General features: G+C 43.4%; 1 protein-coding gene across 1 annotated transcript in view; it reads right to left on the minus strand.

Annotated features, from left to right (window-relative positions):
- dalrd3 (DALR anticodon binding domain containing 3) overlaps nucleotides 1–23,860 on the minus strand; it is a 39,661-nt gene extending 15,801 nt beyond the window's left edge. Inside the window, 10 exon segments of the mRNA XM_063068333.1 lie at nucleotides 4,657–4,783; nucleotides 7,548–7,630; nucleotides 8,954–9,012; nucleotides 9,616–9,686; nucleotides 9,875–9,991; nucleotides 11,680–11,732; nucleotides 17,283–17,578; nucleotides 17,714–18,015; nucleotides 23,295–23,684; nucleotides 23,804–23,860. Coding sequence (XP_062924403.1) covers nucleotides 4,657–4,783; nucleotides 7,548–7,630; nucleotides 8,954–9,012; nucleotides 9,616–9,686; nucleotides 9,875–9,991; nucleotides 11,680–11,732; nucleotides 17,283–17,578; nucleotides 17,714–18,015; nucleotides 23,295–23,684; nucleotides 23,804–23,860 — 1,555 coding nt within the window.
- Nucleotides 23,861–23,901: the final 41 nt, after the last annotated feature.

A 23,901-nucleotide genomic window follows, 5' to 3' on the forward strand; every position in this document is an offset into this window, starting at 1 on the left:
GTAGGACCGATGTAAAGTCAGAGCGCTTTTGAACGTTGAAACGTTGGCCCAAATAGACTGAAAAGGCAGGGTTTGGCTGACACTGCTTGCTCTTCCGCCATGTTTACTCCTTTTTCTGCAGCGCTGGGGCTATGAGAGTACTCCGGCTGCTCCAGGCTCCGTATCTGTGAGCTTCACGGCGATTTGCCCCACTGTGTGATGAACTGAGGCTGAGGCTATGGGACTGAACCAGGTTTATGGACTCGGTTTGGTTCTGAATGCTGTTGCTTGATTTGTGTTTTTTCCTCTCTCTGCACATTGGGTGTTGGTCTTTTTAAAAAAAATTTGGTTCTTTCAGCTTTCTTACTTCACGGCTGCCTGTAAGCAGACAAATCTCATGGTTGTATAATTTATACATACTTTGATAATAAATGTACTTTGAACTTTAAACTAATTTCAGTTATACATGTGTATAATACTCCAGCATATTAGAGGTAACTGGACAGATGGTCTGGTTTACTTACAGAATTGAGCTTCTACACCCCAGTAAACCAAGGAATGGTGTGTGTTCAGAGGAATGGTCTGTGAAGTGCAAAGGGACTTGGAAATTCTGGTGCAGGGTTCCCCAAAGGTTAACTTGCAGGTTGAATTAGCAGTAAGGAAGGCAAACACAATGTTTGAATTTATTTCGAGAGGACTAGAATATATCCTGAAGTGGGGGGGTGAAGAGCCAGAGGTCCTGGTACATATAGGTACCAATGACATAGGTAGGAAAAGGGATGAGGTCCTGAAAGAAGAATATAGGGAGCTAGGAAGGGAGTTGAGAAAAAGGACCGCAAAGGTAGTAATTTCGGGATTACTGCCTGTGCCACGCGACAGTGAGAGTAGGAATGCGATGAGGTGGAGGATAAATGCGTGGCTGAGGGATTGGAGCAGGGGGCAGGGATTCAAGTTTTTGGATCATTGGGACCTCTTTCGGCGCAGGTGTGACCTGTACAAAAAGGACGGGTTACACTTAAATCCTAGGGGGACCAATATCCTGGCAGGGAGATTAGCGGGGGCTACTGAGGTGACTTTAAACTAGAATGGTTGGGGGGTGGGAATCAAATTAAAGAGGCTAGGTGTGAGGAGGTTAGTTCACAACAGAGGGATGGGAACCAGTGCAGAGAGACAGAGGGGTGTAAAGTGAGCATAGAAGCAAAAAGTACAAAGGGGAAAAGTAAAAGTGGCAGGCCGACAAATCCAGGGCAAGCATTAAAAAGGGCTAAGAGAGTTGTAAAAGAGCGCCTGAAGGCTTTATGTGTCAATGCAAGGAGCATTCGTAATAAGGTGGATGAATTGAAAGTGCAGATTGTTATTAATGATTATGATATAGTTGGGATCACAGAGACATGGCTCCAGGGTGACCAGGGATGGGAGCTCAACGTTCAGGAATATTCAATATTCAGGAGGGATAGACATGAAGGAAGGGGAGGTGGTGTGGCGTTGCTGGTTAAAAAAGAGATTAACGCAATAGAAAGGAAGGACATAAGCCGGGAAGATGTGGAATCGATATGGGTAGAGCTGCGTAACACTAAGGGGCAGAAGACGCTGGTGGGAGTTGTGTACAGGCCACCTAACAGTAGTAGTGAGGTCGGAGATGGTATTAAAGAGGAAATTAGAAATGTGTGCAATAAAGGAACAGCAGTTATAATGGGTGACTTCAATCTACATGTAGACTGGGTGAACCAAATTGGTAAAGGTGCTGAGGAAGAGGATTTCTTGGAATGTATGCGGGATGGTTTTTTGAACCAACATGTCGAGGAACCGACTAGTGAGCAGGCTATTCTGGACTGGGTTTTGAGCAATGAGGAAGGGTTAATTAGCGATCTTGTCGTGAGAGGCCCCTTGGGTAAGAGTGACCATAATATGGTGGAATTCTTCATTAACATGGAGAGTGACATAGTTAATTCAGAAACAAAGGTTCTGAACTTAAAGAGGGGTAACTTTGAAGGTATGAGTCGTGAATTAGCTAAGATAGACTGGCAAATGACACTTAAAGGATTGACGGTGGATATGCAATGGCAGGCATTTAAAGGTTGCATGGATGAACTACAACAATTGTTCATCCCAGTTTGGCAAAAGAATAAATCAAGGAAGGTAGTGCACCCGTGGCTGACAAGAGAAATTAGGGATAGTATCAATTCCAAAGAAGTAGCATACAAATTAGCCAGAGAAAGTGGCTCACCTGAGGACTGGGAGAAATTCAGAGTTCAGCAGAGGAGGACAAAGGGCTTAATTAGGAAGGGGAAAAAAGATTATGAGAGAAAACTGGCAGAGAACATAAAAACGGACTGTAAAAGCTTTTATAGATATGTAAAAAGGAAAAGACTGATAAAGACAAATGTAGGTCCCCTGCAAACAGAAACAGGTGAATTGATTATGGGGAGCAAGGACATGGCAGACCAATTGAATAATTACTTTGGTTCTGTCTTCACTAAGGAGGACATAAATAATCTTCCAGAAATAGTAAGGGACAGAGGGTCCAGTGAGATGGAGGAACTGAGCGAAATACATGTTAGTAGGGAAGTGGTGTTAGGTAAATTGAAGGGATTGAAGGCAGATAAATCCCCAGGGCCAGATGGTCTGCATCCCAGAGTGCTTAAGGAAGTAGCCCAAGAAATAGTGGATGCATTAGTGATAATTTTTCAAAACTCCTTAGATTCTGGACTAGTTCCTGAGGATTGGAGGGTGGCTAATGTAACCCCACTTTTTAAAAAAGGAGGGAGAGAGAAACCGGGGAATTATAGGCCGGTTAGCCTAACGTCGGTGGCGGGGAAACTGCTGGAGTCAGTTATCAAGGATGTGATAACAGCACATTTGGAAAGCGGTGAAATGATTGGACAAAGTCAGCATGGATTTGTGAAAGGAAAATCATGTCTGACGAATCTCATAGAATTTTTTGAGGATGTAACTAGTAGAGTGGATAGGGGAGAACCAGTGGATGTGGTATATTTGGATTTTCAAAAGGCTTTTGACAAGGTCCCACACAGGAGATTAGTGTGCAAACTTAAAGCACACGGTATTGGGGGTAAGGTATTGGTGTGGGTGGAGAATTGGTTAGCAGACAGGAAGCAAAGAGTGGGAATAAACGGGACCTTTTCAGAATGGCAGGCGGTGACTAGTGGGGTACCGCAAGGCTCAGTGCTGGGACCCCAGTTGTTTACAATATATATTAATGACTTGGATGAGGGAATTAAATGCAGCATCTCCAAGTTTGCGGATGACACAAAGCTGGGTGGCAGTGTTAGCAGTGAGGAGGATGCTAAGAGGATGCAGGGTGACTTGGATAGGTTGGGTGAGTGGGCAAACTCATGGCAGATGCAATTTAATGTGGATAAATGTGAAGTTATCCACTTTGGTGGCAAAAATAGGAAAACAGATTATTATCTGAATGGTGGCCGATTAGGAAAAGGGGAGGTGCAACGAGACCTGGGTGTCATTATACACCAGTCATTGAAAGTGGGCATGCAGGTACAGCAGGCGGTGAAAAAGGCGAACGGTATGCTGGCATTTATAGCGAGAGGATTCGAGTACAGGAGCAGGGAGGTACTACTGCAGTTGTACAAGGCCTTGGTGAGACCACACCTGGAGTATTGTGTGCAGTTTTGGTCCCCTAATCTGAGGAAAGACATCTTTGCCATAGAGGGAGTACAAAGAAGGTTCACCAGATTGATTCCTGGGATGGCAGGTCTTTCATATGAAGAAAGACTGGATGAACTGGGCTTGTACTCGTTGGAATTTAGAAGATTGAGGGGGGATCTGATTGAAACGTATAAGATCCTAAAGGGATTGGACAGGCTAGATGCGGGAAGATTGTTCCCGATGTTGGGGAGGTCCAGAACGAGGGGTCACCGTTTGAGGATAGAGGGGAAGCCTTTTAGGACCGAGATTAGGAAAAACTTCTTCACACAGAGAGTGGTGAATCTGTGGAATTCTCTGCCACAGCAAACTGTTGAGGCCAGTTCATTAGCTATGTTTAAAAGGAAGTTAGATATGGCCCTTGTGGCTACAGGGGTCAGGGGGTATGGAGGGAAGGCTGGGTTCTGAGTTGGATGATCAGCCATGATCATAATAAATGGCGGTGCAGGCTCGAAGGGCCGAATGGCCTACTCCTGCACCTATTTTCTATGTTTCTATGTTTCTATAAAAGCAAGAATATAAAGCTGAAGCTTTATAAGGCAATGCTCAGACTGCACTTGAAGTATTGTGAGCAGTTTTGAGGCCCATATCCAAGAAAGAATGTGTCGACATTGTCGACATCTAAAGGAGGTTTACGAGAAAGATCCAGGGAATGAAAGGTATGTGCAGCATTTGATGAATGGGCCTGAACTCACTGGAGGTTAGAAGCAAGAGGACTGATGAAGGGTCTCTTTGGACTGTTAACAGGTGCTACCTGAACTGATGAGTTCCTCCAGCATTTTGTATGTGTTACTCAGTACATTATGCCCAGTTCCACTCCAAGCCCCAGTGCTTTACCTCCGTGATCAGACAATGGCTGTGATGAACTATCAGCTGAATCTCCGTTTTTTTTAAAAACACAAGTTTCCTGATTTTGACAAAGGTACATTTACAATTCTGGGGTAGACGAAATGGGAACATGTTCAGAGATGTATAAAAAAAACGAGCAGCTGTTACCTTTCTCCACAGAACTGTTGAAATGATCGAACAAGGTTGCAAGCCTGGCACAGTTGTACATGACAAATGCTCCACTCCTCGTCCCTTTGGTTGAAATACTGACTCCTTGTGTCAGGTCTAAATTCAGCTAGAGTTCATCAGCAAGTGGGTTGAGAGTTTGAGGAAAGAGAGATGAAGTGAATTTCTGTTACAAATCATCTTTTATTTTACCAATTTGATACTTGGTCTCTACAGATTTGAAATCAAACAGTTCAGAATCAGAATCAGGTTTATTATCACCAGCGTGTGACATGAAATTTGTTAACTTAGCCACAGCAGTTCAATGCAATACATAATCTAGAAAGGAGTGAAAAAAAAACAAGTAAATCAATTATGTATATTGAATAGATTTAAAAAATGTGCAAAAACAGAAATACTGTATATTAAAAAAAGAACTGAGGTAGTGTCCAAGGGTTCAATGTCCATTTAGGAATCAGATGGCAGAGGGGACGAAGCTGTTCCTGAATCGCCAAGTGTGTGCCTTTAGGCTTCTGTACCTCCTACCCGATGGTAACAGTGAGAAAAGGGCATGCTCTGGGTGCTGGAGGTCCCTAACAATGGACGCTGCCTTTCTGAGACACTGCTCCCTGAAGTAGTTTATTCAGTAGTTTAGTTTGCTATTAAAGGAAAATCAAATGGTTGACATTCTGCTAAAGCAAAAGAAGCCCAAATCTCCCAAGAATAACAAAGGAAAATATAGTCGCTGGCTATTGAAAAGGGCATGGCATTAAACAGAAGAATTGGGAAGTGGAAAATGGATATCAAGCCCACTCACCACATAAAACCAATTTCTCAAGTTGTATCTTAAAATAGGTTCAGGACGGTGGCCCCAGATTCAGCCCAACCTCTTTGCCATTCTCTTTTGTCTTGGTCATTCTCCTGCAGTCTATCTTCACACAGACTTGCTCTTTATTTCTTCCTTCTCTAGCCTTCAAAACATTTAACTTTTTTTCAATTTGTTAACCAGAAATGTTAATTCAGCTCCTCTTCCTACATACTGTATGCCTCCTGACCTCCTCAGTACTTGGTTTATTTAATCCATTTGTATTGGATTACTTGTGTAGAGACAATTCGTGATATTAGTGCTGTATTTTTACTGTTTTTTTTACATTTAAGGTGTTGAATTGAACTCCTTTCAATGATAAACACTGTGATGTTAGATCTCCCCTCCTCTGTACCCTCACCTGTGTTTGTGACGGGACCCTTGATGTTTTACCACTGAAGGTTCTGCTAAACAACAGCACAAGGCCTGGGACTTCCCTATGAGAGCTGGTATCAGGTGGCCATCTTAGCTGTGCCATTCTCCAATTGTTTTAAATATAAAGACCTAAAACAATAGTGGCACAAGTGGTGAGGAAGGCAAATGAGATGTTAGCATTCGTTTTAAGGGGACTAGAATATGAAAGCAAAGATGTAACACTGAAGCTTTATAAAGCACTGGGGAGGCCTCACTTGAGTAACGTGAGCAGTTTTGGGCCTCTTATCTAATCTAAGAATGGATGTGCTGACATTAAGACAGGATTCAAAGGAGGTTTACGAAAATGATTCTGGAATTGAAAGCAACACACACAAAAGTTGCTGGTGAATGCAGCAGGCCAGGCAGCATCTCTAGGAAGAGGTGCAGTCGACATTTCAGGCCGAGACCCTTCAACAGTCCTGACGAAGGGTCTCGGCCTGAAACGTCGACTGCACCTCTTCCTAGAGATGCTGCCTGGCCTGCTGCTTTCACCAGCAACTTTTATGTGTGTTGCTTGAACTTCCAGCATCTGCAGAATTCATGTTGTTTGTGCTGGAATTGAAAGGCTCGTCATACGAGGCGTGTTTGATGGCTTTGGGCCTGTACTTAGTGGAATTCAGAAGAATGAGGGGAGACCTCATTGAAACTTATCGAATGTTGAAAGGTCTCAACAGAGTGACTGTGGAGAGGATGTTTCCTATGGAGGGGGAGTCTAAGACCAGAGGACACAGCCTCAGAATAGAGGAGCATCCTTTTAGAACAGAGGTGAGGAGGAATTTCTGTGGAATCTGTTGCCACAGGCAGCTGTGGAAGCCAAGTCATTGGGTATATTTAAGACAGAGGTTGGCAGATTCTTGATTAGTCAGGGCATAAAGAGATACTGGGAGAAGATAGGAGATTGGGACTGAGAAGAAAAATGGATCAGGCACGATGAAGTGATGGAGTAGACCTGATGGGCAAATGGCCTAATTCTGCTCCTGTATCTTATGGTTATAAGTCTTGCCAAAGAAGCAAGGAACGAGAATACAGATGGGAATAAAGAATGTTTTTTTGCCATTTTCTACACTACTTTCATTGCCTTTCCACCACCATCTCCCAGGACACGCCCTCTTCTCATTACTGCCATCATGGTGGAGGTACAGGACACACTCAACATTTAGCAATAACTTCTCCCCTTCACCATCAGATTTCTGAATGTCCATAACACCAACTCATAGTCATACTTTATTGATCCTGAGGGAAATTGGTTTTCCTTACAGTTGCACCATAAATAAATAGTAATAAAACCATAAATAATTAAATAGTAATGTGTTAATTATGCCAGGAAATAAGTCCAGGACCAGCCTATTGGCTCAGGGTGTCTGACCCTCCAAGGGAGGAGTTGTAAAGTTTGATGGCCACAGGCAGGAATGACTTCCTATGACGCTCTGTGTTGCATCTCGGTGGAACTCACTATTTTTGCTCTTTTTTGCACTATTTATTTTTTATATACACTACTTATTGTAATTTATATTTTACATATTGCACTGTACTGCTGCTGCAAAACAAACAAAAAACATCACAACATATTTCAGTGATGGTAAACCTGATTGTTTGGAATATGCCAATTACTTACTGGACTGCGGTGTGTGACTGCCAGCATTTCAAACCTGATGACAGCGGAAGTCATGCTATTGATGATTTCAGTCCATGAACCACCTAGCAAAAGACATGAAAAACCTTGTAAAAACTGGTCAGATGCAGTACAACGTTTTCCTTTTCACAGTGAATATTTCAGTATTGAAATATTAAAGGAGGACCTAGGTACTTCCCTGAAAATGAGGACAAAGTATATTATAGTATATTTTACATTTTGCACTGTACTACTGTTACAGGATGGTGAAGAAAGTTTTTGGCACATTTGCCTCCATCAGTCAGGGCACTGAGTATGAGGAGCATTGAGTACATTTCTGGGTATCTGGGTATTGGAAGGATGTCGTTATACTGGAAAAGGTACAGAAAAGTAATATAGGAATGTTGCCAGGGTTGGAGTTAAGCGGCAAGATTGAACAGCAACACACATAAAAATTGCTGGTGAACACAGCAGGCCAGGCAGCATCTCTAGGAAGAGGTACAGTCAACGTTTCGGGCCGAGACCCTTCGTCAGGACTAACTGAAAGAAGAGATAGTAAGACTGAACAGGCTGGAAATTTCTTTCCTGGAGCGTAGGAGGCTAAGGGGTGGGTGACCTGAGAGCAGGGGTTCCCAACCTGTGGTCCACAGACCCCTTGCTTAATGGTATTGGTCCACGGCATAAAAATAGGTTGGGAACCCCTGCCTTAGCTGTATAAAATCACGACACGCATAAAGTGATGAGTGGTCATGATCTTTTTCAGGCTAGGGAAATTTTTAGAGGGCACAAGTTTGAGGTGAGGCGAGAGAGGAAAGGAATCTGAGAGGTAACCTTTTCCACCCAGAGTGAGCAGAGTATACAGAATGAGCTGCTAGAGGTGTAGAGAGAATTACTACATTTAAACGACATTTAGACAGGTAAATGGAGAGGAAAGGTTAAATATACTTCAAAAAGGCTGTACACAAGAAAAACTGATACTGTGAAAATTGCTGTGAATTCCACAGATTCACCATCCTCTGGCTAAATAAATTCCTCCTCATCTCTGTTCTAAAGGGATATCTTTGTATTCTGAAGCTGTGCCCCCTGGTCCTAGACTTCCCCCCACTATAGGAAACATCCTTGTCACGGCCACTCATCGAGGCCTTTCAATATTCAATAGGTTTCAATGAGATTCCCTCCTGCACCTCATTTTTCTAAATTCCAGCGAGTACAGACATGCTACCTACAGCCGTAACCAGCTGAAGACTTTTAAATTATGCTGCATAATTTTAATCAATCCCCACAAACAAACTTAATCTTTGTTCCCAGCAGTAGTCCAGTAAGAATAACATTGAGACATCTTGTTGCCAAAGCCTCTGATGATGTGAACAAAAGTTACCGGATAACATACTTGACTACTGGATCCATACCTTGCACCACGTCTCCATACTTCATCACAGACGCTTCTTCCATTTGAGACCTTCGAAATCTAGACAAAAAGTTTACAATTGTAAGGGTAGATCTATAAAGAAAATCATTGAATTTTACAATTTAATTTTCCTTCAAATTATTAATGGATTTATGATTGAAATAATTACATTTTACTGCAAACAAGGAATTTATACAGGGCTAGAACTTTATTATGTGAGGTAAACCAAGATTAATGAAAATGAAAAGAAGAAATGCTTTAATGGTGATGAGATAGCCACTGATCATATTTGTTGATATTTGTTGCTTATCTTTTATTATTTCTTTCTTTTTGTATTTACAATTTGTTGTCACTCTGGTTGAATGCACAAGTTGAGTGGATTTTCTTTAATTCTGTTATGCTTATTATTCTATAGATTTATTGAGTATGCCCATGAGAAAACATATCTCAGGAATGTATAAGGTGACATATATGTACTTTGATAATAAATTTACTTTGAACTTTTAATGTGTCTCACACAGAGGTTGTTTATCTCAGATGCATTGTGAACTACGTCAAACTTTATTGTGGAAAATATCTGTATTAAAAGACTTTTGATAACAAATTAGAAAGTATGACAGAAGACAGACTAAAGAATGACATTCATTTGCAGAGGCGACTTACTTAAAATACTGAACAGCACTGATATGTGAATGTTCCCCAGTTGTTCTCACTGGGCCACACACAAGGTGTCGCTGTGGAGAAATGAAAACTACACTATAAATATTTTAGCTGCATGTGGTAAATCCATTAATTACAGATTAAATACATATTCAAACTGCTTTTGCACACACCAGGTTAGAACAGCAGAGTGCCTTACACTTTTAAGATCATTTCACAATGCTCATCGTTAAGGACCCCCGTCACCCAGGAGTGAACTGACCTGAGTTACTTGATTGATCTCAGGATTCAGAATCCGCCAGAGCACATCGATCTTTTGCTGCTGAAATTCTTCCTCACAGCCCACCACATGAATCACCATACATTGGTCCAGATCCTCCTGAGATTTCAAACACATATTAGTTACTTTAAAAAAAGATTGTAAATTTGATTTTATTTTAATCATAGCACGATACAACATCACTTGGTGTGTGGTCCATCTTTGAAAAAGTTATCTCAAATCCCCAATCTCTGACACACAGTGCGAGAAATTTATCCCCTTCCAATCCTCTATATTACTGCCAAAGCTATCTCCACTACCCTTTTAGGAGTCATGTTTGCAGCTTTATAAAACTCTCGTTAGGTTGTGTCTGGAGTATTGCATACAGCTCTGGTGCCCCTTAAGACAGAGGTTGACAGGTTCTTGATTAATTAGGGCCTGACGGGATACAGGGAGAAAGCAAGAGATTGGGGCTATGAGGGAAACAGCGGAGCAGACTCAATGGGCCAAATAGTCTAATTCTGCTCCTATTATCTTCATCTGTCGATGGAGAGGGTGCAGAAGGGGTTTACCAGGATACCGCCTAGATTACAGGGCTTGTGCTCCACTGAGAGGTTGGATAAACGTGATGTTTTCTCTGGAGCAGCGGAGGCTGAGGTTTGTTCTGATAGAGGTTTATAAGATTATGAGAGGCATAGACAGACAGACAGTATCTTTTTCCAAGGGTTGAAATGTCTAATGCCAAAGGGCATGCATTTAAGGTGAGAGGGGACAAGTTCAAAAAAGAAGTGTTCCCACCCCACCCCACAGAGAGTGGTGGGTGCCTGGAATGGACTGCCTGCGAGGTGTAGGAGGCAGATACGTTAGGGATTTTTAAGAGACATTAATATCAGCATTTTATATTAATGTCTGATGGTGAGGGAAATGGAAGATTGGCAAAAAGGATTAGTTTAGTTGGCCATTTGATTACTAATTGGTTTGGCACAATATTATGGGACGAAAGATCAGTCCCTGTGCTGTACTATATTCCAAAATCCCAACAATTCATTATACTTATATTGATTAAAAGTCTAATTTCCCCCTTGGCTCTTCCCCAGTGTTCATCACTGATCATTAAAATCCAAAAATAATGTTTTACTCTACCATATCTATTCTGCAGGTCTGGAGTGCAAGGTATCGTATCAGTTGACAGGTCTGTCATCACCAATGTCATCTCTGGTGGCACTCTCTTCCTATGGAGATCTTCCACCCTACTGTGTATCAGGCTGAGATCTAAAATGGTTTGAGTATTGTTGCTCTGCCCAGTTTACTAGAAGCTGCTAAATTGTTGTTCCTTTTCATGCTTTGTGGCACACCGGGCAGCATTTGACTGTTTTTTTGATACACAATCCAGCACAGATGGAAAGCATGCAAGGAAACGGCTGGATTTGAACCCGTGACCATTTGCCTCGGAGTCTGGTGCTGATGCCACTATGCCACCAGCCCGGGTGGCTATGGTGTTAAATCTGGTAGCATTAATGCTTAGGTACATCTGCTAAGGTTTTGAAGATAGCATTGTCGAATTCACCAAGTTTAATTTACAAGATAACACTAACCGCATTTTAGTACTGATGGGCTGGGACACTCAGGTACCCAGAGGGATTTGGTGCAGCATAAAGAGATGACACAGTGATGCAGTTACTGTCATAACTGTCTCACTGCCTTCCTTCAGGCATGAATTTCTAGATTTTAATCAAGTATCAAAGGGGAGCATGTCATTTTGAAACATGTTGCTTTTTATTTAGAAAGTAAGCTTTGCTTACACTGACCTGTGAGACTGTGTGCTGAAGCTCTGCTATCTGTCTCAGGGTTTCCTCTTTCACTGTATAAAGCAGAAGCAATTATTCTGGTTTAACATCTGATAATGCCAAACAGCAAATACCTACCCTCATTCCTAGAAACAATATTTTCCCTCAGCTTGCTACCTTGAAAGAATCAACCTAAAATCATTATGAACAACACACACAAGATGCTGGAGGCACTCAACAGGTCAGGCAGCATCTGTGGAAATGAATAAACAGTTGAAGTTTCAGGCTGAGACCCTTCTTTCAGGACTGTGTTTATGACCTTTATCATTATTCCAACTTAAATCCAGATTTGATGTGCAACTATTCTGGATGATAAAATTCAACTTTTATTCTTGTTGTGGTTGCAATGGGAAGGTAAACGTTGCATTACAAATGCACACTACCTGTCTTTATGAAGGTCTTGAAAATCAAAAATTGGCAATGGTGGGAAAATATTGGAAATACTCAGGCAGCATTTGCAGACAGAGAGAGGTTAGTATTTTATTTAGAGATACACCATGGGTACATGTTCTTCTAGTTCAACAAGCTCGTGCTGCCTAATTACCCCCATGTGACCAATATACCTACTAGCCTGTATGTCTTTGGAATGTGGGAGGAAAATGGAGGAGCTGGCAGAAACCCATGTGATTACAGACAGTGGTGGAGTTAAACCTGAGTCCCTATAGCGAGGGTGCTTAGGACTTTTTACATAGTACTATATTTGTTAATGTGGAGCGGAGACCCAGTTTCTACAGTTTCTAATTCTGGCGGGAGCAAAGGATATCGAGAATGGCAAGAGTTGAGTTGAGGGAAGAGTACAGGACAGGTGGCAGAGAAGGAGTGCTGGGGTGGGGTATAGAGTGGGTGCAGATACACTCAGCCCTAAGACACCAGGCAAGATCATTTGATTCCAAGCAATTGGTTTATTGATCATCTCAGAATGTTTCCCAGGTGCTTCCCGCTCCCTACTCTCTCCCTTCTCCTTTTCCCAACCATGATTCTCCTGTTCCTGGCCCCCTTCCCACTCTCAATTCACAATATCAGAATCACTGAAATGTCATGAAACTTGTTGTTTTTTGTCGCAGCAGCACAGCGCAATACATAAAATTACTACAGTTCTGTGCAAAAGTCTTAAGCACCCTTGCTATATATATGTGCCTAAGACTTTTGCATAATATTCTACAATGAAACAGAGTGAAATGCATCATTTGTGTCCATGACCAAAATAGGGGATTTACTGGAGAAAGCCCACAAGTGTCACCATGCTTCCGGCACCAACATAGCATGCCCACAACTCAATAATCCTAACCGCACATCTTTGGAACGTGAGTGGAGCCACAGCACCTGGCTTCACACTGTCACAGGGAGAATGTGCAGACCCCTTACATTCAGCAGCAGAACTGAACCCGGCTTGCTGACGACGTAGTAATTTTACGCTAACCGCTATGCACTGTAGCGCCCCTAAAGTTTTATGCCTAAGATCCCAAAGAAGGGGTTCCTAACCTAGGGAACATGAACCCTTTGCTTAATGGTATTGGTCCACAGCATTAAAAAGGTCGGTTAAAAAAGTAACCTGCCCTGGAGGGTTTTTCCTTCCACATCTACTACTACTACTACATCGTCTCAGGCCTAGGGAGCCGGCGTCGGGCACGATGACGGACTCTCCACTTCTCCCTCTCCCTCATCAGTGTGTTCAGTTCATCTGATGAACTGATGTAGATATAGATGAATGATTCCACATCTGCTGAGTGCGAAAGACTTGTTTTCTGATAATCTCTCAACTCCAGCATCTTCCTACTGCAGCCAACTACTTTTCTTTGGTTCTTGGAACCTTTTATTTCCCATAGATAATCCCAAAAATGTGCTGGAGACAAAAGAGACCACCAATGCTGAAATTTGCAGCAAGAGAAAAAGACTGCTGAAAGAACTCTGCAGATTAAGCAGCATCTGTGGTGTCAAAGAGATAACTGACATCTTGGGGTGCGATCCTGCATCAGGAATGTCCTGACGGAAGGTCACAATTTGAAATATCAGGCACTCCTTTGCCCCTACAGATGCTGCTTGATCCACTGAGTTCCACCAGCTGCTTATTGCTCTCAAACTCAACGACACTCTTCACATCAAAACTTTTCATGCTTTTTCCCAGGACCTAAAATTCTGAAACTGCTTGCCCTCGTCTTAATAGCTCTGGACCACACCTACACATTAATGTGTAACACACATTAAAGTCAATTTTCTTTTCAACCTTGGTGGTGCTTTGCATCAGGATTTAAGTCCTGTCGTCTGCAATCCTTAAAGTTTATATCTGAGCCAAATTAAAGAAATTACTTCAGTCTGATGCAAACAAAATTCATTTTTAACAGATACAGTAATATCAATGGGATTTAAGATAGCCATTCCATAATATGAGGTAAGTACATATTAATATTCCATGGAGTGTGAATCTATCAAACCTTACCAATCGAATATTGAAAGGCCTAGATAGAGTGGACAGGGACAGGATGTTTCCTATTGTGGGGGTGTCTAGGACTAGAAGGCAAGGCCTCAGAACAGAAGGGCATCCCTTTAAGACAGAAGTGAGGAGGAATTTATTTCGAGAGGGTGGTGCACCTGTGGAATTCATTGCCACAGATGGATTTGGAGACCAGTCAATGGGTATATTTAAAGCAGAGGTCAATAGGTTATTGATTAGGGTGTCAAAGGTTACGGGGAGAAGGCAGGAGAATGGGGTTGAGGAGGATAATAAATCAGCCCTGATAGAATGGCAGAATAGATACGATGGGCCAAATGGCCTAATTTGCTCCTACATCTTATGGAGAAAAATAGGAAATTTAGTTACAAGGTATCTTTCATAAGATCTCCAATTATTTTGGTGAATCCAAACTGTGGCTCACTGTTGCAAAGAATGGAAACAGTTTGGGAACATCAAGAAAGTAACCGATCAGATACTTTGTTTCAGTGACATTGGCATGGGATAAATGCTGTCCAGGAAAAGGCTTCTGTTCTTCCTCTAAATGTCATGACATAACTAACTGATACATACAACAGCAGGAAATAAGCAGGAAAGACAAATAAGAGCAATACTTATGGCTGAATCAATTTACTAAACAGCATCGTGTGCAATCCTCTGCTCATTTATTCTACCACATCTCATCGAGTTAATTCCCCTTTATTTTACTTTTTTGACTTTATTTTAATGGATTGCACTAGGGAAAAAAACCTGTCCATTTAAATGAATTATGTCAGATTTCTTCCTTTAAGTCCCACTAACAGCCCATCTGTGTTACATACTCTTGTGTATTTAAAGTAGTGCCACGAGAGCCCGGCTCACTGGGGTTGGACCTCTGTGCGAATCTGGAAGTTGAGGCCCAAAGGTCAAACCTGTGATCAGCAAGTCCCAGGGTTTACCCTTGAAGGTGAAACTTGTGATCCAAGTTCAAAGTTCAAAGTAAATTTATTCTCTAAGTACATATATGTCACCATATACAACCCTGACATTCATTTTCTAGTGGGCATACTCAATAAATCTATAGATTAATAATAGTGCTGGCGCAAGGCCAAGTGGTTAAGGTGTTCGTCTAGTGATCTGAAGGTCGCTAGTTCGAGCCTTGGCTGAGGCAACGTGTTGTGTCCTTGAGCAAGGCACAACCACACATTGCTCTGCGATGACACCAGTGCCAAGCTGTATGGGTCCTAATGCCCTTCCCTTGGACAACATCGGTGGCATGGAGGGGGGAGACTTGCAGCATGGGCAACTGCTGGTCCTCCATACAACCTTACCCAGGCCTGCGCCCTGGAAAGCTTCCAAGGCGCAAATCCATGGTCTCATGAGACTAATGGATGCCTATAGAATAATCAGCATAACAGAATCAATAATCGGCAAGTCTGAGAATCCAGGCCTAAGGATGAGAGGCCAAGAAGTGACCTGCCTTGGGGTTGGAAGTCTGTCAGTGTGTGAGTGGATGGAGGGGTGAGAAGGGACTTCTTTTCACAAACCCAAGAAAATCTGCAGATGCTGGAAACCCAGAGCCACACACACAAAATGCGGGAGGAACTCAGCAAGTCAAGCGCTGTCTACAGAAAAGAGTCGACGTTTTGGGCCGAGACCCTTCATCAGGACTGGAAAGGAAGAGAAGTTGGAGTAAGAAAGCGGTGGGTGGGGAGAAAGAGGTACAAGATGGCAGGTGATAGGTGAAACCAGGAGAGGGGGAGGGGTGAAGTAAAGAGCCAGGAAGTTGATTGGTTAGAGAGATAAAGGGCTGGAGAGGCGTAATCTGACAGGATAGGACAGAAGGCCATGGAAGATGGGGAAGGGGGACGAGCACCAAGAGGAGTTGATGGGCAGGTGAGGAGATAAGGTGAGACAGGGGAATGGGAATGGGGAATGGTGAAGGGGAGGGGGCAATTACCTGAAGTTTCAGAAATCATGACTGTGTCACAGGATTTAGCTCAAACCATTATTATTGTTTGTGGATGATACAAGTGGTTGGCCTCATCAACAACGATGACGAGATGGAGTAGAGAGAGGAAGTGGAGTGGCTGATGGATTGGAAGTCATTGTGGACTTCGGGAAGATGTAGATGAACCATCCCCCCGCGAATATATGGCTCCTCCATAGATAGATAGAGATAGAGATAGAGATAGATAGATAGATAGATGTGCACCAAGTTCCTGGGAGTTTCCATCTCGGATGACCTCACCAGGTCCCTGAACAAGGCGGCACAGCTGCGCCTCCACTTCCTAAGTAGATTGCACCAAGCGAAGCTCTCCCTCTCCCCATCTTAATTGCTTTTTACAGGAGCACCACTGACAGCATCCTGATAAGTACCTCCATTTGGTATGGAAGCAGCTGAGCATCAGATCGGAATTCCCTGCGAAGGACCGTGAGGACAGCTGAGAGGATCATAGGCGTCTCACTATCATCCATCGGGGACATTTGTCGGGAGCGCTACATACGTAGAGTCTTCAGTATTATTAAGGATCCCACCCACCCATCCATCCAGCATCCTCTTTGACTTTCTACCATCAGACAGGAGACTCCGATGCATAAAAACAAGAATGGTCAGGGTGAGAAACAGTTTGGCTTCTGAACTGCCAGCTGCATCGTATTCAAAGTGTCACTGGTTAATCTGTTCCGTTCCTTACAATATTTAATTTACGGACTTTAGTTTGATATTTATGTGAGATCCATCTATAGGTTTTATCCTTACCTTCATAAGTTACTGTGTGTTATGTGTACTACTGTGCTTTACACCCTGGTTCAGAGAAACGTTGTCTCAATTCTATATACATTATATGGTTATATATGTTATATACATCTATATAGTTAAATGACAATATTTTCTATGTATTGCACTGTACTGTTGCTGCAAAACAACAAATTTCATGACATATGTCAGTGAAAATAAACCTGATTCTAATCTCTTAGGCATCTTTGTTTGAAAGTAAAAATAATGTTCCAATATACCTCCCCAGTACTTCCATGCCTTGAAATAGGAAAATATTTCTGCCTTAGACACCACCTGAACAACTTAACGCAAGAGTAAAAGAAAGCACAGATGCCTGGCTTCGTAATGCAGACCTACCCAGAGCCACATCCAAATTTGCATCATAACCTTCTAGCGCCTTCTCCTTCACGAACTGACTTAGGTGCACCTTGCAGTGCACACCTTTTGGCAGCACGTTACGTGTCTGATCTGGAGCGGCCTCCAACTGCCCATGCTGCGTGTAAGTTGACTCTGAAAGAATCTTCTCCAAGTCAGAAACTCTTCCATTGTCCAAAGCAGTTTGTTGGGATGAAGTCCAGTTGACACCTAGCGATTTCAGGAAGTTGCAGGCTGCAGCATTTTGCCGAAGATTTGGCACTGTGTGCACGACATAACTGAAGCCAAAAAGTAAAACTCAAACCAGTAAATTGTTCGTAAGTGTACAGTGAATGCAAGGGCATTGACTCCAATTCATAGAACTGATTTTCTTAAAGGAAAATACTCATATAGTTAGCTCAAGTAAAACTTACCCTTGTTGCCTTAACACTTCAGCTAAATGGTCTGCCAGGAGGATAGCTCGCAAGTGATTAATTGTCAGTGATTCAGGGCCCCTACTGCCCTGCAAAGCTGCACAGTTCAGAATCACACATTTCTTCTTTGGCAGTACGTTCTTCAGAGGCTTTGTGTAGAGCGGAAGATTGTTCAGAACCTGCTTAAAAAGGGCAGGATGGTCCAAGTGAATTATAGCCCCAGCTCCTGTCTGTGCACAGCTGTGTATGTACAGGCGACGACCATACTCAGACAGCAGTCTTTCTATGACATCTTCAGGAACCTAAAAGAATTTAAAAACATCGGTTGTTTACAATTTTATTTTGTACGTGTAAGGGATTATTTATTTATTTTTTATTCTGCGATACAGCAGGGTAACAGGCCCTTTGGGCTCAATGAGGCCATGCCACCCAATTAACCTACCAACCTGTACATAGTTGGAATGTAGGAGGAAACTCTAGCACCCAGAGGAAACCCATGTGGTCACGGAGAGAATGTACAAACTCCTTAAAGATAGTGACAAAATTGAACTGTGGTCACTGGCTGTCTGTCGTATCCAGCAGGAGACCTTTACGGGAGAGCTTTTAAAGTGGAAAAGCTGTTGCACTGTGGCATTTCCACTCTCTTGGCCTCGGAAATCCGGGTCTGGTGGTACAATGGTCATCATGAACTGGGGTTCTCTTCGGTTGTAGCAGATGACCATGATTTGCTTCATCACTGTCTGGTATGGGGGGGGGTGGGGGGCTACTGCACAGGACCAAAAGGAGCTGCAGAGGGCTGTAAATTTACTTGGCTCCATCTTGGGTACTAGCCTACAAAGTACCCAGGACATCTTTAGGGAGCGGTGTCTGAGAAAGGCAGCATCCATTATTAAGGACCTCCAGCACCCAGGGCATGCCCTTTTCTCACTGTTACCATCAGGTAGGAGGTACAGAAGCCTGAAGGCACACACTCAGCGATTCAGGAACAGCTTTTTCCCCTCTGCTGTCTGATTCCTAAATGGACATTGAACCTGTAAACACTACCTCACTTTTTAAATACATATTATTTTATGTTTTTGCATGATTTTTAATCCATTCAATATATGTACACTCTAACTGATTTATTTATTATTTTATTCTTTTTTTTCTTCCATATTATGTATTGCATTGAACTGCTGCTGTAAATTAACAAATTTCACGACTCATGCTGGTGATAATAAACCTGATTTTGATTCCTTCTGCGCCTCATCATGTCCCTTGACCTCCACAAAGCCAAGTGGTATACCAACAAGGTATGACCGCTGTCACATGCAAACATCTACCTGGAGCCACAGGTGAGAGCTGAGTGTCCTGTGAGGGCCAAAGGTGAGTGAGCTATCCCTGAATGGACACAAGAAGCCCCTTCACCAGAGGTGCTACCCCTCCCTGGATTCCCCACACACCCCTGCCGCAATAGCGTTACACTAACCGCTATACTACCACGCCACCTCAGAATGCACACCCATGCTGCCGAAACCCAAGACTGAATTAGATTTCAGTCTAATGTCCCAACAGCTGATTATTAATTTTTAAAACAAAACTTTAATCATTCAGAACAGCGATTGTACCAAACGGAATATATTTTTACACCTGAACCCAAACGTATGCACCACTTCTCATTTACTTTTTCGACCCCTCCACTTGTTTGGGAGCAGGTAATGTGCTTCAAACTAACCCTAAAACGTGCTTGAGATTGCTATCAGATAATAAGGCTAATTTCAAAGGAGCAAATGTTTCAAAATAATCAGAAATCTCAAATACCAATGAGGTTGGAGTACAGGAAGGAGATAGAGAGCTTAGTGACATGGTGTCTCCTCAACTAAAGAGCTCGTCCTTGACTTCAGAAAGGGGGATGGTGCACATGCTTCCGTTTACAACAATGGTGTTGAGGTTGAGAGATTCAACGTCCTTGGGGTGAACATCACCAATAGCTTGGCTGAGTCCAACTACTTCACTATGAAGAAAGATCACCAAAACTTCCATTTCCTCAGAAGATGAAAGAAATTCAGCATGTCCCCATTGACTCGTCCCAATTTTTAATCAATTCGCCACATTAAGCATTCTGTCTGGATAAATAATGGCTTGGTATGGCAACTGCTATGCACGTTGACTGCTAGAAGCTGCAGAGTTTTGGACACAGCTCAGCACATCACAGGAACCAACCTCCTTTCTTTTGACTCTGTCTATACTTCTTGCTGCTTCAGTAAAGCAGCCAGCATAATCAAAGTCTCCACTCAGCCTAGACATTCTCTCTTCTCCCTCTCACATCTGGCAGAAAATACGAAAACCTGAAAGACCATAAGACAAAGGAGCAGAAGTCGGCCATTCGGTCCATCAGGTCTGCTCTGCCACTTTATCATGAGCTGATCCATTCTCCCACTTAGTCCCACTCCCCCGCCTTCTCACCATAACCTCTGATGCCCTGGCTACTCAGATACCTATCAATCTCTGCCTTAAATACACCCAATGACTTGGCCTCCACTGCCGCCCATGGCAATAAATTCCATAGATTCACCACCCTCTGGCTAAAAAAATTTCTTTGCATCTGTTCTGAATGGGCGTCCTTCAATCCTTAAGTCATGCGCTCTCGTACTAGACTCCCCCATCATGGGAAACAACTTTGCCACATCCACTCTGTCCATGCCTTTCAACACTCGAAATGTTTCTATGAGATCCCCCCTCATTCTTCTAAACTCCAAGGAATACAGTCCAAGAGCGGACAAACGTTTCTCATATGTTAATGCTCTCATTCCCGAAATCATTCTAGTGAATCTTCTCTGTACCCTCTCCAACGTCAGCACATCCTTTCCTAAATAAGGAGCCCAAAACTGCACACAGTACTCCAAGTGAGGTCTTACCAGTGCCTTATAGAGCCTCAACATCACATCCCTGCTCCTATACTCTATTCCTCTAGAAATGAATGCCAACATTGCATTCGCCTTCTTCACCACCGACTCAACCTGGAGGTTAACCTTAAGGGTATCCTGCACGAGGACTCCCAAGTCCTGTTGCATCTCAGAACTTTGAATTCTCTCCCCATTTAAATAATAGTCTGCCCGTTTATTTCTTCTGCCAAAGTGCATAACCATACACTTTCCAACATTGTGTTTCATTTGCCACTTCTTTGCCCGTTCTTCTAATCTATCCAAGTCTCTCTGCAGACTCTCTGATTCCTCAGCACTACCGGCCCCTCCACCTATCTTTGTACTACCAGGCTCAAGGACAGCTTCCATCCCACTTATCAGATTCTTGAACGATAAGATGGACTCTTTGCCTCTCAAATTATGATCTTGCACTTTATCGTGCACTGCATTTTTTTCAGTAGCTTTTACACTTCATTCTGCATTGTTATTGTTTTACCTTAGTCTAGATCGATGCACTGTATAATGGCTTATTCTGTATGAACATCATGCACGACAAACTTTTCACCATATCTTGGTCCACACGACAATAATAAACCAGAGCTTCACCGTTTGGCGGATTTGGTAAGTCTGCTTCACAGCATACATCAAATCGGTTTGACGGGGAGCCAGCAAATGAAATAGAGTCACCTAGTTTGAAGTAACCAGGAAAGGTTTTGTCTGCATGGGCAGGGATTATAGAACCATAGAACCATAGAAACTACAGCACAGAAACAGGCCCTTTGGCCCTTCTTGGCTGTGCCGAACCATTTTCTGCCTAGTCCCACTGACCTGCACACGGACCATATCCCTCCATACACCTCCCATCCATGTATCTGTCCAATTTATTCTTAAATGTTAAAAAAGAACCCGCATTTACCACCTCGTCTGGCAGCTCATTCCATACTCCCACCACTCTCTGTGTGAAGAAGCCCCCCCAATGTTCCCTTTAAACTTTTCCCCCCTCACCCTTAACCCATGTCCTCTGGTTTTTTTCTCCCCTTGCCTCAGTGGAAAAAGCCTGCTTGCATTCACTCTATCTATACCCATCATAATTTTATATACCTCTATCAAATCTCCCCTCATTCTTCTACGCTCCAGGGAATAAAGTCCTAACCTATTCAACCTTTCTCTGTGACTGAGTTTCTCAAGTCCCGGCAACATCCTTGTAAACCTTCTCTGCACTCTTTCAACCTTATTTATATCTTCCTGTAATTTGGTGACCAAAACTGAACACAATACTCCAGATTCGGCCTCACCAATGCCTTATACAACCTCATCATAACATTCCAGCTCTTATACTCAATACTTCGATTAATAAAGGCCAATGTACCAAAAGCTCTCTTTACGACCCTATCTACCTGTGATGACACTTTTAGGGAATTTTGTATCTGTATTCCCAGATCCCTCTGTTCCACTGCACTCCTCAGTGCCTTACCATTAACCCTGTATGTTCTACCTTGGTTTGTCCTTCCAATGTGCAATACCTCACACTTGTCAGTATTAAAACTCCATCTGCCATTTTTCAGCCCATTTTTCCAGCTGGTCCAAGTCCCTCTGCAGGCTCTGAAAATCTTCCTCACTGTTTACTACACCTCCAATCTTTGTATCATCAGCAAACTTGCCGATCCAATTTACCACATTATCATCCAGATCATTGATATAGATGTCAAATAACAATGGACCCAGCACTGATCCCTGTGGCACACCACTAGTCACAGGCCTCCACTCAGAGAAGCAATTCTCTACCACCACTCTCTGGCTTCTTCCATCGAGCCAATGTCTAATCCAATTTACCACCTCTCCATGTATACCTAGTGACTAAATTTTCCTAACTAACCTCCCATGCGGGACCTTGTCAAAGGCCTTACTGAAGTCCATGTAGACAATATCCACTGCCTTCCCTTCATCCACTTCCCTGGTAACCTCTTCGAAAAACTCCAACAGATTGGTCAAACATGACCTACCACGCACAAAGCCATGTTGACTCTCCCTAATAAGCCCCTGTCTATCCAAATGCTTGTAGATTCTGTCTCTTAGTACTCCCTCCAATAACTTACCTACTACTGACGTTAAACTCACCGGCCTATAATTTCCCGGATTACTTTTCAATCCTTTTTTAAACAACGGAACAACATGAGCCACTCTCCAATCCTCCGGCACTTCACCCGTAGACAGCGACATTTTAAATATTTCTGCCAGGGCCCCTGCAATTTCAACACTAGTCTCCTTCAAGGTCCGAGGGAACACCCTGTCAGGTCCGAGGGAACACCCTGTCCAGGTCCCGGGGATTTATCCACTTTAATTTTCCTCAAGACTGCAAGCACCTCCTCCTTTTCAATCTGTACAGTTTCCATGGTCTCACTACTTGATTCCCTCAATTCCATAGATTTTATGCCAGCTTCCTTAGTAAATACAGACGCAAAAAACCTATTTAAGATCTCCCCCATTTGCTTTGGTTCCGCACAAATTATGCAGGAAGATACCCCACCCCAAGTCACCATGTATCCCCAAAACCCCAACGGAATCTCTGTTCCTTTCGCGACCCATACCTTATTCTCATATGGGACCCCCACCACCGCCGCCGCCGCCTGCCCCGGCCCCGGCCCCGGCCTCGCGTGTCCCCCGATCTAATCGCCCACCTGACCCTGCGGATAGAGTTTGCGTAGGGCCCCTCGGGGGGCGATCCAGTCGCGGGACCTCAGGTTGCGCCCCTTGCTCTCCTTGAACCAGATGGAGCCGGCCTCTCCGCCGCCCAGTGCCACTTCCAGTGCCGCCGCGCATCCAGCCAGGTTGAACTCCGGGTCGGCATCAACACGGCAAAGATCGCCACCGGCCTGCGCCATGGCGACCGGAGCAGATCATTTCCGGGTCACAGGGCCATGGATTACCACGGCAACAGGAACGCTCGCTGAATGGAGGAATGGTGTGGAAAACCGGCTCCTGTGAGTATCCTGAAGGCTGTTCTAGAACATCTCCGTCCCAAACACAATATATAATGGGTCTCGCTCATGAATCCAGCCCCGCGCCTTCTTTCACACTGGGATCCGTGGAATCTTTCCAAATAGGATTTGGAAACGTGGCTACTGATTGTCATTGATAATTGTTTTTTGATTGTCAGATGTGCCGAGGTACAGTGGAATGCTGTTGCCTGCGTGCCATCCAGACAGATCTTTGTACAGTCAGGTGTACTGTTGAAAGTGTCCATCGTGGTCTGGTAGGGCAATTCGAAAGAAGTGAGCGGTGGAC

Source organism: Mobula hypostoma, chromosome 15 (genome assembly GCF_963921235.1).
Source record: "Mobula hypostoma chromosome 15, sMobHyp1.1, whole genome shotgun sequence".
Lineage (NCBI taxonomy): Eukaryota > Metazoa > Chordata > Chondrichthyes > Myliobatiformes > Myliobatidae > Mobula > Mobula hypostoma.